This window comes from Sinocyclocheilus rhinocerous, unplaced genomic scaffold (genome assembly GCF_001515625.1).
Source record: "Sinocyclocheilus rhinocerous isolate Xijiao unplaced genomic scaffold, SAMN03320098_v1.1 scaffold292, whole genome shotgun sequence".
NCBI lineage: Eukaryota > Metazoa > Chordata > Actinopteri > Cypriniformes > Cyprinidae > Sinocyclocheilus > Sinocyclocheilus rhinocerous.
In genome coordinates, this window is record NW_015641024.1 from 521,774 (window position 1) to 541,476 (window position 19,703).

Below are 19,703 nucleotides of genomic sequence, written 5' to 3' on the forward strand. Positions count from 1 at the left end.
GGAGTGATGCGGGCCAAAGAGCCAGCAGGAAGAGGAGAGGAGAGTAGTTGAATCGGTAAAGTGCTTAATAGGGACTCGCAACGGAGACAGGCATCTAACCTATCCTAATGTGTGTGCGCACCATGAGTGTAGAATACATAACAGAGATGGGCACTCGAGTTAGTGACTCGGACTCGAGTCGCATTTTTATAGACTTCAGACTTGACTCAAACTCGACCTGAAATGACTCCAGACTTGACTCGACTCCAGGAAAAGGACCTTTCAGCTCCGTGCGCTTTCTCTCTCTCTCCAGACGCGCGCCGGTGCCAAGTTCAAGAGCTACAGATGACACAGTTATTTTAACAACAACAGAAACAACAAAACACAGCAGAAAACAACAATGCTGCAAATATAGTTATTTTTCATACTATCTATTTATCTATCTATAACCTGTGGCTCTGACTGTTCAAACCAGATGTGACCAGACGTTTCTGATCTACATTTAGCATTATTAATCTGTAGGCTAAGAACATTGCAAAAAAGAATCATGTAATTATAATTGGGAAAATTGTTGTTAGATGGCTAGGATATATACACACAACCACCAGCGCATTAAATACACACATATACTGTATATATATATATATATATATATAGAAATGGTGGTGGGCCGCCTGGACCAAAAAATGCCTGGGCAGATTTTTTGTCCCAGTCCAGCCCTGTCTGTAACCTATTACATTTCCAAAGTAACCTTCCCAACACTGTTCTTTGCCTAGTGGACAAAGGAATAATAGACTTAAACCCAAACTGTACTTTGGTTTTTACATATATGCTAGAGTATGTGTACGTTTCGTTATCAGCATAGTAAATGCACGTATGCTCAATACGCTCAGCTTGTGGAAGCGCTTACATTTTTTTTTGCACCACAGTTTGTGCACTAGGTGGCACCGCTGCTCCGGCTCATTGTTTCACGGTCGGAAAAGAAATTGATGAGACAGGACAAAAACCGCAGCAAATTATTAGAGACTGCAACAACACTAGACATCCGCATTGATGAACGTTTCTGTGAGAATTAAGAATTTCCCTTAAAGGTACAAAGACTAGACAATAGCCACTTTTACATGGACACTTTTTGTTTAATTCGGAACGAAATCATTATATTCAACAAACCCAACAACATCGGCTCGTTCCGTGCGTCATATGTCATCATGCCATTTCTACTCATTGCGTATGTCATGCGCAAAAATTCCCAGTTTCGGTTTTTATTTTTAATAGGCATGCAATAGGCATTGTAATCGGAATACAATGCTCCATGTAAACGCACCTAATGATGAAACTTTCTAGTGCTAATGTGTCGAGCACATCAAAACACAGTCAGTTTTGGAACTGATAAAGTATACTTAGGGTTTAACAACCCATATAAGACCAGAACATCCAGCACACTCATGACAGTTCATATTGGCCAATTGGTTTGGGTAAGGGGTTGGACGTTATGGTCAGGTTTAGATTTGGGTCATACAATTTTTTATGATTTTATCTCGTACCCAGAACACCCAGAACATCCTATAGCAAGCAAGCTGGAAACGCACCTCAGTTACCACATAGTAACTGCCAAACATCACCTCAGCATCCCTCTTAAAATTAAAGTTTCCAAAAGTTTTTTTTTTTTTTTTTTTTTGCAGTGATGCCTTAGATAGAAGATCCATTTTAGGTTCTTCAAAGAACCTTTCAGAGAACAGTTCTTAAAATAGCAATTTTTTTTTTCTTAGTACAAAGAACATTTTAATAATTTGAAGAACCTTTTTCCACTCTAAAGAACCTTTGTGGAACTATGTATGTTAAACCATTCGGAACCATTGATGCCAGTAAAGAACTTTTATTTTTTAAGAGTGATTGTGTGTGTGTATTTCTCACAAATTCTCTCCAGAATACCAAAAGTGTACCTAAATGATTATTTTCTGTGGCTCTAGCAGGTGGCCACATGGTCTGACACGTTGACCAGTGATGCTAATGCATTCACCTGAGTTCATGTCTGGCTTGTATTATTACACGATTCCTCTTCTATGATAATTTCCTGTATCATCGTTCATTATCTAAAAATGGCAGCAGAAGAGAAAATATTATTCTCATGCTATTTCATGCTTTAGAGATATTGTTGGTTGTGAAATCAGACTAGCTCTGTACAGTTGCATCAGAGCTTGTACAACAGTATGCATGGATTTATTTGGTATGTTGTTTACTTAAGCAAATTAAGTATGTTTTCTATTTTTTTTGCTAATCTTTTTCATAAAATGTCTTTGGAGTTCCTTTCAGAGTTCATGTACATTAGATATGGCAGATCATCTCAAATCACCCATATCTGCTCCATTGCATAGCAGAGCACTTGGGAGCTGTTCAAAGGTATTTGTCACTTTCTTGCCATCTTAAAGACATTTGAGTTTGTATTGCATCTGAAACCAGTGTCGTATCTGTGGTTAAATCTCAGAGTTGTTTTTTCCCAGAGCTCCACTATAGCTACTGCTTCTCAGCATAACATGTAAAAATTGCATTATGATGAACAGTAGTGATATCTTGAGACGTAATAGTTTTGTGTACGTATATACTGGACTGTTGTGACTGTCTATATCAGGGGAGTCAAACTCAGTTCCTGGAGGGCCGCAGCCCTGCAGAGTTTAGTTTCAACCCTGATCCGACACACAAACCATGTAGTTTTCAAATAAGCCTGAAAGACGTGATTAGCTGGATCAGGTGTGTTTAATTAGGGTTGGAGCTAAACTCTGCAGGGCTCAGGCCCTCCAGGAACTGAGTTTGACACCCCTGGTCTATATGTTTGCATGTACAGATGAGAAACTGATAATGTTGTCATTTTCTGTGTTACTCTGTTTTGTTTCTGAGATGTCTGAGACATCTGCCCTCTAGCTTCTGTATTATCTGAATGCCTGGTGCTAATCCATGTCCTAGAGATAAAAGTGGAAATCATTGCAAGGTAGGCTGGTTGTCTGCTGCTGAGGACAGATTTCAGATGAGTCAGAAGAGTAAAATCTCCCCAGACTCCCTAAAACTTTCCCAAAACTTGCTCACACACAAATCATGTAATGCATGTTCTATCTAAAAAAAATTTTAAATAAATAAAACTAAGGAAAAAACTAAAATAAGCAAGGATTTTTATGATTCTAGTAGAGAGTGTGTGGAAAATATCAGGGGGAAAAGTATTCAAAAAAATTAAAAGAAACTTACATGGTAACTACTATTTCAGTCTTTGTTTTTTTTTTTACTGGTCAGAAACTATTAGATTAATCAGGATTATTTCATTCTCTTTACAACACAAAATCAAATCTTCATGGAGTTTTGTGAAGAATTATTTATTTTATTATTAATTATTATTTATTTGCATGTTTTCATTTTTCCTTCCTAGCAGCATACATACTTGCTTACATAGTTAAATAGGGAAGAGATACATTTATTGCATTTAACTTGCTCACTGATGTTGTTAGGTGATATTTTCTGTAAAACTGCTTTGGAAATGTATTATGAAAATGCTATTCAAAAAAAAAAAAAAAAGAATTTCTTTTAAAATGTTTCTCTTTAAATGTTTGCATTTAACATAACATTAAAAACAATACAAAGTAAATCTTTTTTAAATAATTTTGATAATCTGCTTTGGTTTTAGTACAGTCACAATATAAAATCTATTTATAATGATAAAATATTTTTCGAAAACAACCTTTTTAAAAAACATGTACATTTTACTTTATAGCTTATTGCTTTTATATCTAGGTTCCATTGCAAAGGTATTGACTTACGTCTACTTCTACTCTACTTACGTCATTACTAACATCTGTACTAATGCTTCGGTTTTAGCCTGATCTGTTACATCACAGTCCGTCTCTTAGCGTTGTAGGAGTACTGTCTCCGTCCGAGAACTCTGACTTTTAGAGATGCACCGATTGCAATTTTCTTGGCCGATTCCGATTCCCGGTTTTTTGTTAGTGTGATCTGCCGATACCGATTTTTGCCGATTCCGATTTTCTTTCTAAGAACTACAATTGACAGCATATACAAACAAAAATCTACTTTTCTTCAATGCAAAATGTTATTTTCATAAAAAAACACAAGTAAAAAGTCAGTAATAAAGTAAGAACAAATAAAAAAAATTGCAAACAACAGCACAAATAAATGCAATAGAATAAAGAAAGCTATGAAACTAAGTTTTTCAGGTTAAGTACGTTTTTATTCAGTTAAGAAATACTACAGTATTATTTTACATTTGCACATCCAGTGTTATTTTACATTTGATTACTTTAATTTCTGTAGTCTTCATTGTAAAAATTAAATACAGATTAATGCTTACCATTAAAGTTATAAAACGTATTCAGTCAAGAGCAGAAAATTATTTTCTTTGTCTTTTGTTCTTTGATTAACATGACAGACAGCAGCATAAATATTGGACTGCGGTCCCTTTAAGAGTTTATCCACGGACCCAATATACTGTTACACAACATGCGTTCTCTTTCTCAACTATTTAACGTTCCAAAACTGACTGTGTTTAACTGGATACTCGCCAAAACGGGCATTTTGACATAATTTTTTATGTATTTGAACGTTTTAGCGCAGTTAGCCACTCATTTTGGTATTTGTGGCTCACAAGCTGTTTGAGACTGAGCAATCGCTTGTGAGCTCCACTAATATAGATCAGTCAGGGAATGACTAAAATAATGCGCAATACAAGCACTATTTAACCGGAGCGAATGAGACGTGTGTGAGAGAGAAGGGGTCGTCAGAGAGAAGAGAGCGAGAATGCACGGCTGACGTTATTGCCTGTGCAGCTGGTAACAAAACGGATCGGCTCGAAATCGGAAAGAAGTGAGACTGACCGGCTGATCACCGATCCGGGCCGATCATGAGGAAAATTGGCAGATTCCGATCCCTGGCCGATCGATCGGTGCATCTCTACTGACGTTAAAAATACACTTAGTTTCTAGGAATGCTGCTGCTTCCGCACTGCTAATCGATGCATGGTCGTGATGGAGAGACGCCCTGTGAAAGAGTTAGAGGAGGCCCCAGGCTTGTTGCAGAGCGGTGGCACCAGCGCGCAAGGCTGGTCGATGTGCATTTGCGCCAAGACTTGCTTCAGCCTGCCCACATGTGTCTTGACTCGTGAGAATGGGGCTACATGCAGCATCAGATGCAGCTTAGCTAGTTGCGGCGGTATTGTATTATGGGTCAGCGTGCAGTCTGAAGACATTACACCGAGTGGTTTCGCTAGGTGTTTGTGGATAAAAGCTTCACCCACAATTTTTTTTTTCTACCAGCAAACAATGCAGTATAAACCCATTTGTGTTTTATTTGCTGTGGCATACAAAGGAATGTTCTGGTTAATTGCAAGTTAGGCTCTGTAGTAGTGTTGTCACGGTACCAACATTTCAGTATTCGGTACCAATACCAGTGAAAATCCACGGTTCTCGGTACCAATTTCGGTACCAAAGCAAAACACAAAAACATGCTAATTAAAAATGTTGACTATACTTTCATTTAATCCAAACTGTGTAGCCTACATATTTAATTTTAAAGGGCTTTAAAACCTTATAGAGTTATTCAGCCAAGAATAACAACTAGGTTAGCTTAAAAAAAAAAAAAAAAACCAGAACTGCTTTTCTGACACTGATATGACACAAACAATGTTAACCATTTGTACATTCTCTAACACGCATATTTTAGATTCACAATTAATTTAAAAGCCTCTGGTGTGTAAAAATAGTAAATATCATCATGTCCTCCTGTTTTTTTTTTACCCTAATAAAAGAACTTCATTCTAATGTGATATTGTGGCGGACGCCACAAATAAATCAATGTATGGAAATGAAACTTACCTGCTTGAACTCTTTCATTTGATCTGGGTGTCTGTCTTTAAAGTGTTTTGTTAGTTTGGTGTGTTTCCTCATTTTGAGGTCGCCACGTCTGTGCTTTTATGAAGAGAACGCATCAGCGCACCTTTCGGATAGTGCATCAAGAACCGGGTTTACCGAGTACTCTGTACCACCGGTATTTAAAAAAAACCTGGTACCGTAACGTTTTCATTTTTTTAGTACCGACTTGGTACCGAAGTACCGGGTCTTTTGACAACACTACTCTGTAGACACTATCATTGTTCAATATTACCTCATTATATCACTTGTACCCAAGTTTGTACTCAGTACTGTATACAAATAAATGCAGCCTGGTGAGCATAAGAGACTTCTTCCAAATACATTTAAAAATTTGACCCAACACCAAACTTCTGAGTGGTAGTGTACGTGTTATTTTTTTCCTAAACTGAGCATTATTTTCTGTGGTAATCAACAGTATGCCACAGATACTGTCGATAGAGCTTGAATTTAACCTGTAATGTTCCGTTTAGATGAAACTTTTTAAACGCTGCATTTGTTTTGTGTATTTAAGCAATAAGGTACTATAAAGTTGTGCTATTTCACACAACAAAGTGCCTAACTCATTAGCTATTTGGTAATCTAAATGTAAAAATTGGGTAAATGGTCTTGCACAATTAAATATCCAATACCAGCCAATACATATCCAACACTGACCAATATAAAATATTTAAAACTCTAACATCAGCGGATAACCAATATCGTATTAATATCTATCCTTAGTTCGAAAAATGCAACAGAAATAACAATCCCGTGGGAGCTGTGCAGTGATGTGGTGGACAGGTGTTTTAATACGACTATATTATGGTTTATAGCACGTGTGGAACACTGTGTTAACCAATCAGAATTCATAACCAGAACTATTTGGTTTAATTTGGTTTCTGGCAAAGCCAGATTTTTCCAGTGGTGGAAGTGGGCGACTGTAAAGTACATATCAGAGTTGGATCATTAGCAGGGTAGAATGAGAGTTAGCTGAATAGAGCTTTGTGGTCTTGGGTGTTATATCACCTTCGCTGCATTGACTAGCTTTGACTCATGACTCTTTTGGCTTAACGAAACAGATGGAATTTTCCTCCCACCCTCCTGTAAGCACTCTGTTTTTTACCCTTTTACATCTGATATTATGGAACCAGCCCCAGCCAGCCAATCAATACAATTATGTATGACGTAATTGTTCAGCTCTCCAGAGCAAGGTATAATCAGTTTAATGATCACGTGCTATGAACTGATTGTATTTTGATATTACTTATATTACAGTATTATATTACAATGCATTCAAACCTGAAAGAACATTTTCAAGCGTACGGTTTGCAAATTCACCTCACTGTTGTTCTGTTAAAGGTCACCTCTGGCTGCTCTTTAGCACGTTTGTGTAATTTGCGGTTCTCTTTGCTTTGCATTAACCTGTTGTGTGAAAAAATTCCCCAAGAATAAGCTCTGGGCAATGGTGCATTTGTGGTAGAAATGAAAAAATGTGGTGATATGGATAGTGATACTTATCACGATGAGTACAGGATGTAGAATTAGTTGCGTGTCAGTGTCTGAAGAACTTTACAGAGCGCAACAGCGCCATTATGCAGAAAGAGAACTTTACCCATTTATGACGGTCCGCAGACAGGCTGTCATTTAAGTGTGAGTAAAATAGGTGGCATGAAGAAAGCATGAAAAAAGTATGCTAATAAACAACATATAAATAATCCTCCATGATGATCATAAGGCTGATTTAGCATGTACGTGACGGCAAATATGAGAATCAGCCATAATAAGCTGAAGTGAAACATCTGTCAGTTAGTGTCTGGGTTGTTGTTGTGTCTGGGTTTTTTCCAAGTGTGTGGTTGCTGACGGTTTGTGCAAGCTGCAAAGATGTCTCAAAGATCACTCTGGAGAACGAGGCAAATGGTGTCCAACCGATGCTTGGTAACAGGTGCGTTGTGGGAAACACGGTTGCTCAGATGCCGCTGACTAATTGGGGCTTATCAGGTATTGCTGGGAAGCGCAAACAACACCTGGGGCCTTTGTCGAGCTGTCATGGGGATATGGGCAGGGTCCTGCCCGAGACTGGGGTCCTCAGTTCTGGTTTCACTGATGACGGAACGAGAGCTAGAAATCATATGGTTGTCATGTGAACTGTAAGAGCGACCTTTATGATGAGTCAGTTCTGAGCTACAACAGTTTAATCTACAAAGATTTCTTAAAGCTATGTATATCCGTTGCACTTTTGCCACAAAACAAGTGGCTTGCTGCTGTGCTTCAGCACGTTTCCTGCCGCACGTATTACACCTGTAAGAATCCGAATAAACTTCCTCTGCTCTGCTTTTGTGTCTCTCGCTTCCACCAAACCTTTCCCACATTAACTGTCTTGCTCTCCACCAGTCAGCTATCAAGTCTGAACAGGATGTTAGTCTTCTGACACCACAAACACTTCCTTTGGCCTATAGCAGTGTAGTTGTGTACAGGAAGACGGCTCTTGTTGGCCAGCTGGACTGTGGAGACCTGCTACTGGAGATTAATTCACGTTTTTGTCTACGTGCCCTTCATATGAGCGTCTTATTTTTCTTTCATTATGATGAATTAGTTTTTTCTTTAGAAGAAGAGACAAAAGATTCATTATTTAGACAGGACGATCTGGCGTCCCTTCCAGTGTGCAGTTGAAGGACAGGGCGGGTGGGGGTAATAGTGAAGTGGGGCAGGCCGGAGACGGCGCTGCTGAGTCTGACAAACCAGACCATCAGGTTTCACATGCTGTCAAATCCCTAGATGAAAGGCGGCAAAGGTCTCCACAGTAACATTGAGGTCCAGACTGCATTGAGGACCTTGCAGACGGCCCAGTGAACTCACAAACATGAGTTGTCAGCAGCGAAACTACCCACTCAAACCTGTTCTGAGAGTGAAATTTCAGTGGGTGGATCTAGAGCTGTTTTGAAACACATCCATCAGTTTCTGAGAAGGCGACTCGCAGATTTTGATGGGTAATTTAAGTTTTGGTCTGACACTCTGTTGGTTGTTTACAGTGTGAAAAAAGTGTTTACTGAAAATAGCTCGAATGGGACAACTTGTGTCTGGTAGTTGATGCATGGTGTAATTTTGGACCGGTGTACCAGTAGAGAGTATCAAGTGAAACGCAACCTGGACAAGGAGGCCATTGTTCTTCACTGCTGCTCAAGGAAATGGCCTTGCTGGATATTATTGGCATTTGGCAGCAGGATTGTGCCACTGTCTATGCAGCTGTACCTTATTGTGTTCTTCTAGATGACTGAGACACGCTTCCTGGTATGTTTACATAAGTCGGCATCTGTGATTCTGTATGTGAGGGGTGTTGAACTGTGTGCAGCAAACAGTGATGTTGAAGTGAGGTGGGTGCGTCACACAGATGTCTCAGATTCCTGCCTTTGTCTCCAGATACCATTCCACATGGTTGCATAGTCTCTACAGTGACTCTGGCCTGACGGGGTATTTGCGTCTTTCAGTGTTGAGGCTTTGGCAGCTTTGCTCTGGCTGTGCTGATGGTGTGTCTTGGGCAGTGGTCCTAATTCAGTCAAGAACATCTACGCATAAAATTACAATGATAGTGTCTTTCATTCTCGCTGGAACGTGCTGATGACGTATCATGTCTGCGCAAACAAGGTGCGCAGAGGTATGCAAATACATATTTTGACAGGCAGGCAGGACAGCCTGTCGTAATGTTCGGACCGAACATTTTGATTGGATGAACATTTTATGGTCCTACGCCTTCCACAGACAATATAAATACATATAGATAAATTTAGACCACTTCACTTAGTGATTGCTATCGGGATGTGAAGAGACTTTCAACCAGCATAACAAAAAAAAGAAAAAAGTGTTTACTGAAAATAGCTCGAATGGGACAACTTGTGTCTGGTAGTTGATGCATGGTGTAATTTTGGACCGGTGTACCAGTAGAGAGTATCAAGTGAAACGCAACCTGGACAAGGAGGCCATTGTTCTTCACTGCTGCTCAAGGAAATGGCCTTGCTGGATATTATTGGCATTTGGCAGCAGGATTGTGCCACTGTCTATGCAGCTGTACCTTATTGTGTTCTTCTAGATGACTGAGACACGCTTCCTGGTATGTTTACATAAGTCGGCATCTGTGATTCTGTATGTGAGGGGTGTTGAACTGTGTGCAGCAAACAGTGATGTTGAAGTGAGGTGGGTGCGTCACACAGATGTCTCAGATTCCTGCCTTTGTCTCCAGATACCATTCCACATGGTTGCATAGTCTCTACAGTGACTCTGGCCTGACGGGGTATTTGCGTCTTTCAGTGTTGAGGCTTTGGCAGCTTTGCTCTGGCTGTGCTGATGGTGTGTCTTGGGCAGTGGTCCTAATTCAGTCAAGAACATCTACGCATAAAATTACAATGATAGTGTCTTTCATTCTCGCTGGAACGTGCTGATGACGTATCATGTCTGCGCAAACAAGGTGCGCAGAGGTATGCAAATACATATTTTGACAGGCAGGCAGGACAGCCTGTCGTAATGTTCGGACCGAACATTTTGATTGGATGAACATTTTATGGTCCTACGCCTTCCACAGACAATATAAATACATATAGATAAATTTAGACCACTTCACTTAGTGATTGCTATCGGGATGTGAAGAGACTTTCAACCAGCATAACAAAAAAAAATTTTTGAACCAAATCTGCTACCCTGCCTTTTAAGTCACAATGTCATGGAATGTCATCTTTTCTTCTGTAATGTGACACATCAGAGTAAAATGAATTGTCAAAAAATATAGGTTGGGGACTTTATTCTATCATTGGTTGTTGTTGATTGGATGGAGGCAGATCTGATTGAGAGCTTGCAGTATTTGTATTGCATATGTCACTAAAGAGAAATCTTGTTTCAACAGAACTTCATGTTAAGATATTTACTTAAATTATGTTGTAATTAAGAATTAAAACATAAAAGAATTGTTCACTGTAAGATCATTAAGATGCATATAGAAAACAGGGTGAATTACCATTTCAAGCCTACTTTAAGTTTTTTTTTTTTTTAACAATAGTTCTTGGACAAATATGATCTATTCTGAACTGTTCTGATAAATGGGTGAACACATGGATATTATGTTGGATATTACATTTTCCACAACTGTGGCTACAAAGTAGTAGTAGTTCCAGTTTTTATTGCATTACAGTTGCATGTCACATCTCAACATTATTTCAGATGAGCAGAACTTCAAATATGTGCATAGTGTACCATATCAAAACAACAACAACAACAACAACAAAAAAAAGAGGCATTGGGCAAGCAAATTGTATGACAAACTATTTTAACTTTGAACTTATGCAATTTATTCAGCTAGCAGAAAGCTGAATGGGGCAACTCTCCAGCCTAAAATCTAAAATACTGTAATTATATCTAATATTGTGACTATATGTCTGGAGCCAGGGCAGACACGCAGGTAATCACGCTTGCTTGCTCACACTGTCTGTGTCTCACACACAACTTTGTTACTCAAATGCGTCCATTAAATTTCACGTGTTCAGCAGTCCATCATCTGTTATTCCTTACTAAACACTCTAGAACGTCGGTCTCATCATTTCCCCTTTTAAAAGGGGATTTTAGATTGGGGGAAAATGTATAGCTTTTGTGGTGTGGTGGAAATTACACACTAATTGTACGTATTGAAGATGGTAATTCTTGTAAAATGAGATAGACATTCATATAACAAGGTGATAGTTCTAATGTGACGTAGTTTTACACATCCCGTGAGGTTTCATTACTTTGTGAGTCACTGAATAGTAATAGTAAGCATCCAGTCCTGCATACAGTTACGTGTAGGCTAGGTGTAGAAGACTGTATGTCACATGAACTCTCACTTCATCTTAATTCATGGGGCAAGAACAGATTGTAGCTGAAGGACAGTTCTGGCATGTAGCATTTACTCAGAAGGGAAATTCCAGAATTCTACTTGAGCTATTTTTGGTTTCCAACATGTGTCTGATCAATGCAGGACTACTGCTTGTGCTTTAGATAAAGCCTAACCCACACTACAAGAAGGAAGCTTATTAGCCTTTCATGTTGTTGAAGTCTGCAGCACAAGGCTCCAGATTCTAGATTCCAGATCCAGAATCACAGACGCTCATCTAGTGTGCACACTCAAGTAGTCGCGGATGCTGCAATGCATTTCAAACTTGCTTCCGTTCAAACGGTCTCTAAACAAACTACAGCAGTGAGCAAGAGTGAGCTTTTGTCTGTGATTGTGTAAAATATGCACCATAACATGACAGAAAACAAGAAACTGAGTCTTTAAGGCCGTGTTTCCACCTGGTATTAAGATGTGTTTTTGTGCTCCAATTACAAGTGTTCAGCGCTAAATACAGATGGAAACAGGGTGTTAAACGCTTTGTCATTTGATGATCACTGAAACCACATATGGAGGTAGTCAAAAACATACGTGTAGTGTAAACACTGAATGCGTCCCAGGCCATAGTAAAACATTGCATACTTGCCAACCACTCACCAAACACATGATTGTTCTGGGACATGTTGTGAGAAAGTGCACCAAAACAAGTGATTTAAACTTCACCAAAACATATGGTTTATGCTAAAAATTGCAGATCCCCCTTATCCTTTTCATTCTCTTCCTTTCCTGCTGACTTGTACAGTAAGCTGTGTAAAAAAAAAACTTTGCTCATATATGTGTGCGGCACTCCTGTGAAAATGATGTAGAGGGTGACAAAATAAGAGGGGAGTGTCTTGATGAAATCTGAGCACAAGTGGTCAGTGGAGACACATTTGAAAAACATGTTAATACCAGGTGGAAATTGTAATGCAACTAGACTGACCACTTGCAATCAGATCACTGAAAACACATCTCAATACCAGATGGAAACAGGACCTAATGTTCACAGGCTGACCAGGTTTGATTGCCAAAATAATGACAAGTTTTAAACGAACTCTCCCCTGTCTTCCATTGTTTGGACACACAGATGGTCCTGCCCAAACCGGTTAATGTTGTTATGCCTGGCCCACTCAAAAAGATTGTTTGGTGCTGTTAGAGGCACAGAAATTACAGCCTTTTTAAGTTTATATTTGATTTGTTGATGGTCCCTTTTTTACCTTTGGCCTGCTAGTAATCGTTCTGTTCTGTGTTTGTTTCCAGGTGACACTGAGGAGCTTCCTGGGCCACTGAGACGTGACTTCGGGCTGGGCGTCTCATTTCCTGTGCCCCTGCTGGCCCAGACAAGCTGCCCTCTGAATGACTACTGGCCGTCTGGTTGCAGGGCTTTGCCAAGCTGCCACCATGAGCAAATACTCCCAGTACTTCAACAAGACCCTCATAGAGGTCCACTATCGCATTGCCAAGAACATGAGCCAGAAGGAAATCAAAGGCCGCATGGAGAGTAAACAAAGCCTGAGCGCCCTGAACATTTTATTTGTCATAATCTGCAGTATCATCATCTTGGAAAACCTCCTGGTACTCATTGCCGTGTTCCGCAATAAGAAGTTCCACTCTGCCATGTTCTTCTTCATCGGGAACCTGGCCTTCTCGGACCTACTGGCTGGCTCCGCCTATATTGCCAACATCTTCCTGTCAGGCCCTAAAACATTTCATTTGGTGCCTGTCCAGTGGTTCATACGAGAAGGGACTGCTTTCATCGCACTGGCTGCCTCAGTTTTCAGCCTGCTGGCTATCGCCATAGAGCGCTACATAGCCATCACCAAGGTCAAAGTTTACGGCTCCAACAAAACTTGCCGCATGTTCCTTTTGATCGGAGCGTGCTGGGTGATGTCCATCCTTCTGGGAGGGCTTCCCATTATTGGTTGGAACTGTATTAATAACCTGGGGGATTGCTCCGCTGTCCTGCCTCTCAACTCCCGATACTACATCCTGTTTGTCGTCACCATCTTTACCATCATCTTGCTGTCCATTGTGATCCTTTACGTTCGCATCTACCTTATTGTGCGTACCAGCCACCAAGAGGCCACCAATTCTCCAGCTTACGCTCTCCTGAAGACTGTCACGATCGTACTTGGTGTTTTCATCATTTGTTGGTTGCCCGCCTTCACCATCCTTCTCTTGGACACTTCTTGTTCGATGAAAAAATGTCCTATCCTCAACAACGCTGACATCTTCTTCAGCATCACCACACTGAATTCGGCACTGAACCCGCTGATCTACACGTTGCGGAGTAAGGACATGAGGAAGGAGTTCCTCAGGGTGCTTTGCTGTTGGGGGCTGCTCAATTGTGGCAGGCCTCCTCACCGCTGCATGGTGCCACTCAAGAGCTCGAGTTCAATGGAGCACTGCACCAACAAACACGAACATCAGTCAATTCCCATCATGCAGGACTGCACTACTTGTGTCTGATTTCGTCTCCTCAGTGCCCAGGTGTTTGAAGACAAGGGGAGACCCCAGGCAAGGCACAGAAGACAGAAGTGTTCAGAGACCTCACTGATGAACGAGAATCACAATCAATGTCTTCGGACTCTTGGACATTTAGGGCAGATATCACAGCTGTGCTACCGGACTCACACGTGTCCTTTTGTTGCTTATGTCCTTGCAAAAGTTCCTGAACATCACAGAATGAGACTTCACCACGTATTTGACATTTTAAGGCAAAATTAAAGAAAGCCAAATTCAAATGGGAATATCCATTTAAGCTCTTTGACAAAACATGAACAATTTAAAGTTGCACTTTGTAGACTTCTAGGCAGCTTGGGATTGTATATTTCTCATATGCTGACCAACCTACCAGAAGTCGCATACAAGATGTATCCTATCCACAAGTAGACTACCACTGTCTTGGTTCAGAGACTTGAGAGGACAGATTGAAATGTACAGATCGACAATGCACTCCATGTGAGCCAAACAACCATGCATGCTTGCAGAACCTCTCCTAATGTATTCATCAAATTACTTGATATACATAACATCCTTTGATTACCAACAATAAAAGTATTCTTCATACTTCATTGTATTGCATGAAAGTCTAACCTGTGTAAAAACTAATATGTATGGCCAACCTATGTACAATTGTCAATGTTACTCCTCTTTGTCCATATTGTCCATCTAAACTCACTGTCCCTTAATATTTTATTTTTCTTTAACATTCCTAATTTTTTCCTAAGAGGAAAGCACAATCAGAATGTGATAACTGAATTCCTGATACGAGTTTCTCTCAGCAGCTGATGTAAACGCTGGTTGTGTTGGCATGACAATGCCGTAGCTTCGCCGCGGCAGCGTATGCTTCGTTTTGTGCCCTCTTGACGAATTGAACTGAATATAAGAATGAAGTGTTACGAGCGAACATTTTCGCTGATCGACAGTATTACCGAACATCATTGTTCTCCTGTTGATTATTGAGCTTGCAGCAACAAGAACGGACACTCACTGTGAAGTCTTAATGACGTTTAAAGTCAATTGAAATTGATACGCCATTGATAAGACAGGAAACTTTGAGATTAGGACAAATTGAGCATGCCTTTCTCTCTTTTGAAGGCATATTCATTCTGAGATATGGGGGTTGTTATGCTGTCTTTTAATAGGCCACAAGTCTTTAGAAGAAACTTTAAACTTCCTGCAAAGTTCAGTGTTTCCTATGCTTCTTCCCGTTGTTAGGGACTGACCTTAATGTTCCTATACGTTTATATCATCAGTCCAACACTTTCACTCACACAATCACAGCCATTGACTGTTTGACCCCAGCATGTTTTAGTTTCCTCTGCTGATCGGTTTAGTTCAGCAGAGAAAGCACTTTGGCAGCTCTTCCAGTACCGACCTAATGTATTTTGGTTTTTCTTTCTTTCTTTCTTTTTTTAATGCATGAAGAGTTTAAGCCTGTGTGAGCATCCCTATCACTCCGTTCAATGTAAAACATTGCCTACCCTGTGGAACAATGTTTATTTTATATGATAAATATATGAAAGTTTGTATGTATCCGTGTACAGTATGTATGTAATGTGTATACGTATAGAATGTCTTGTGTGCAATAGCCTTGTGTTTTAGTAGCAAGCTACCTGTGCTAAATCGGTACAATCCCAAACACTAATGTAGGTACATACACATTAGTTCATTCCTTTTTCAAATAAAAATAAATTAAATACAAAAAAAAAGTGTTGCTTTGTTGTTATTCTCTGTTTTATATTTTCTAAAGTTGTAGTTGAAAATATCTAGATTGACAGTTTCACGTATGCTTTTAGCATACACTTAAAAGTGGTTGTTGTGTGTGTGACAGAAGTGATTAATGCCACTACGTAATTTGCTTCAAGTTTCAGTCCTACGCAGTATTGGGTTAACAATCTGAACACAAGAGCTTTATCCCACATAGTACAGAAATCTGACTAGATAATAAAAAGGTGAAACTAAATGCTAACATGCATGAACATGGTTAAGGCCCGACTCGCTATGACATGAATCTATTCACAAACAATATTGCCTAGAACTGCTAGCCTTGATTTCTGACAGTCCAATAAGTGCCAATTCCAAGGTTTTGTGGGAGTGCAGATGTTTAGCCAAAGGGTTTAGCAGGAAAGAGGGAGTGCAATGATAGATCAATAGAAATGGCATTATGGGAAAGGGTTGTCTGGGAGGCCGAGGGTGCTCTTGGCACAAAAAAAAAAAAGGATTGTGAACTCTGACTGAGTGGGCTTAAGGATGGTCTGGCCTGGTTGTTGTCAAACATCCAGAATTCCTAGGTGGGAACAGCAACCCGCCCTGGGAGGCAACACAGCTGGGAATATGGCCAAGAGTCAGCAGGAAGTGACATCAGCCATACTGAAACAACTGCAAACATATACAGTTGTTTTCAGTACAGTCTTTATGATTAATGGCCATCCTGTACTCCCACTCCCTCCGGCATATGTGAGAACACGTTTGTTCTGAGAAGACGCGCACCCATAGCAGAAACTACAATTGATGTACAAGAGTGTCACCTTGTGGTCGGACAAAGAAAAGATTCTAACGGTATTTGTTAAAAAAAAAAAAGTACTGGCTTGTTGCGCCATCTGTAGGATAAACTAAGATTATGATCATAGGATCAGAATGATGAAAAAGAAAGAAAAAGAAAAAGCATGCAATTGAAGCATATCTAAATTTCTAAATTATATTTTTGATTTAACTTTGTTTTGTTTAAATGCAAATGCAATATAAAGTTAATTTGATTTTGGAAAATGTGGGGGGAAATGGAAAATGTGTTATTTAAATTTTAGTTTAATTATTTAAACGTGTTAATATTGATTTTTGGTTATCTTTACTTCAAAGGTCTGTATACTGCATTTATGTATGTATGCATTTATTTATTTGTTTAAATGTCATTCGTATGCTTTATTAAATATGTAAATTATTTATTATTTATTTAAATAATATAACACGGTAATTCAAATAAATTCTAAATCTAAATACTAAACATATAAACTTAATTTAAACAGATTGGAACTGGTCGGCTCGGTGTCAGATTTCTATTCGTCACCGGCAGTGTTAAATATTTACATTGGAAGAGTTAATGAAAATGAGGAGTGAATTTGCACCCCTGAGGGAAGGCAAAATGTGGTACATCCCATATTGGTTGAGACTCTGAAGCCGTAGAAGGGGTACACACGAAAATAATCCTTGAAAACAATTTAAGATTTCGTATTCTTTCACTATTAAAGTTTATATTTCATAATATTGCTAAGTTTTCCATATACTCAAAACAATGTATCTGAACAGTTTTAAACCCAAATAGAAACGCACAACTCATTTGACACATTTGACCCCCGTACTTTAAATTAGTGGTAGCGTCCAACTCACCCGCATTTCCGCGCGAAAAAGCGGCCCGCGCGTATTTCTCAGCTGCTAGCGACAATTCATAAAGCCCGCTGCTGTTGTCACTGTCAGATCTTAACCACCGCTTTTATCTGTTGTTTTAAATCGTGTTTTTAATTAGTCATTTTCTTTGATCAAACTCGAACTTGAAATGCCTACCAGGACCTCATTGTCTTTGCCAGAGGATGTCAAGGAACGGTACGGTGCTGTATTTGCCCTAATGGAACTGTAACTATAGACTGACTTTCATAGTTTGCTCTTTCGCGGGCTTTGCTCGTTGCTGGTTACACGTTGATCTCGTCACATAACAACCGCTGTATTATGTGCTGTTTGGAGATGAAAAACATGTAAAGTTTTTACTCTAGTTAGCATTTAGCCGTGCTACAAATGCTGTACCCGCCATCAGCTCGCGTGTAGTGGGTAAAACTGGCGGCGGCTGGTTGTTTTGATGCAAACAGAGTCACAGGTGTCAGTCTGACTGCATTTGGCGCCAAATACACATGTGTCAGAGTGAAGCCCTGCCCGCCTCCTATCTCCCTCTACTCAATCACTGCACAGGTCATTGGACTCATACCTACTGAATCCTGCTGCGTTTTGTGTAACTTACTCAAAATCGTCTGGTGACGTTAACAATAAATACCGACCGTCTCTGCGTGTGTGCTTGTTTACTTGCGTAATCCCATGATAGCGTCACTCTCTGATGAGACTGTCAGCTGAAGATAAAACTTTTAAGTATTAAGATTAAATGTTAAAGATTGTAATCTAATTTTAAATGTTTATTGCACGTCGAGTCATTTTGATCTTTTTTTATTTTTTTATTTCAAATTGTGTGGAGATGTGCTGTGCATTAATGAGATGTTTACCTCCATGTTCCCAGGCTTCAGGTGCTGGATGAAGGTGGAGACAGTTTGTCAGATGAGGTGAGGGTTTTTCATAGCAGTCTTATGAGTTATATTCAGATCAAACGGTCAGGTTATTCGTGTTCTCTCAGGTTGATGTCTACATGCCCTTCATGTAGTGTAAGTAGTTTAAAGGGGTTATATGATGCGATTTTAAAATTTTCCATTCTCTTTGGAGTGTTACAAGCTCTTGGTGCATAAAGAAGATCTGTAAAGTTGCAAAGACTAAAGTCTCAAATCCAAAGAGATATTCTTTATAAAAGTTAAGTCAACCACGCCTACCTAAAACGGCTCGTTCTAACACGCCCCCACATACCTACATCACTATGTGGGAAGATTTGCATGACACCTCCCAAATGTTCATGCAAAGAAAGGCATAACTTTTATTCTCGCTGTAGTTTTGTTGTCGCCGCCATGTCGTGAAGGCGCTGTGTGCTTCGTTGTGAAAGCGAAATTACTTTGTTTGGCCTTCCAAAAGAGGACGATATCCGCTTCGTCATGCCTGGAGCTGATCCATGCTGGTCACTGAGGGAATACTTCAACTTTGCGCTGTGAATCGCCGGATCGGCTTTCACTGTGGACGAAACTGAGTCCAGCCCGGGGTCGTCACATGTGGTTGCCGCAAGCCCTCCGGACGCTCAGTTTTTTATATTTAAAGAATTTGCCAATGATGATTCAAACATGAGTTTTGAGCAGTGTAGAGTAGTGCTTGTAGTTTGTCATTTCTTCGATCACAAATGCAGACATGGTTTTATGTTTACGCGGCGCGATGCAATGTGTAAAAAGACAGTATAAGTCATTATAATCCATAATTATGTTCCCACTGGATGCAACAAAAGCACCTCGTTTGTAATGCGTTTTAATGTTTTTGTCTCGTCGCTCCGGCCGGACACGGCATCAACACAGTATGGTGAGGGGCGTAACATTTCCGTCTCACGCTTGAGGTATTCGGCCAATCACAACGCACTGGATAGCTGGCCAATCACAGCACACCTCGCTTTTCAGAACGATGAGCTTTGTAAAAATCGACGCGTTTCAAAAAGGCGGGGCATAGAGGAGAAACAATAATGTACAGTTTGTGGAAAATAATGTGTTTTTTTTTACCTTAAACCGCATAAACACATTACA

General features: G+C 39.8%; 2 protein-coding genes across 3 annotated transcripts in view; both read left to right on the forward strand.

The window, feature by feature from the left end:
• The window catches only part of LOC107754042 (sphingosine 1-phosphate receptor 2-like), a 28,088-nt gene extending 12,124 nt beyond the window's left edge, over positions 1-15,964 (forward strand). The window contains exons 1-2 of one of the 2 annotated variants that reach the window (XM_016570358.1): positions 2,236-2,379; positions 13,033-15,964. In XM_016570358.1, coding sequence (XP_016425844.1) covers positions 13,129-14,241 — 1,113 coding nt within the window. In that variant the 5' untranslated portion in view covers positions 2,236-2,379; positions 13,033-13,128 and the 3' untranslated portion in view covers positions 14,242-15,964. Of the gene's footprint in view, positions 1-2,235; positions 2,380-13,032 lie in introns of those variants that run through there. The other variant, XM_016570357.1, reaches the window with a different exon arrangement.
• Positions 15,965-17,717: 1,753 nt separating this feature from the next.
• The window catches only part of dnmt1 (DNA (cytosine-5-)-methyltransferase 1), a 20,831-nt gene continuing 18,845 nt past the window's right edge, over positions 17,718-19,703 (forward strand). The window contains exons 1-2 of the mRNA XM_016570356.1: positions 17,718-17,874; positions 18,554-18,596. Coding sequence (XP_016425842.1) covers positions 17,828-17,874; positions 18,554-18,596 — 90 coding nt within the window. The 5' untranslated portion in view covers positions 17,718-17,827. The remainder of the gene's footprint in view (positions 17,875-18,553; positions 18,597-19,703) is intronic.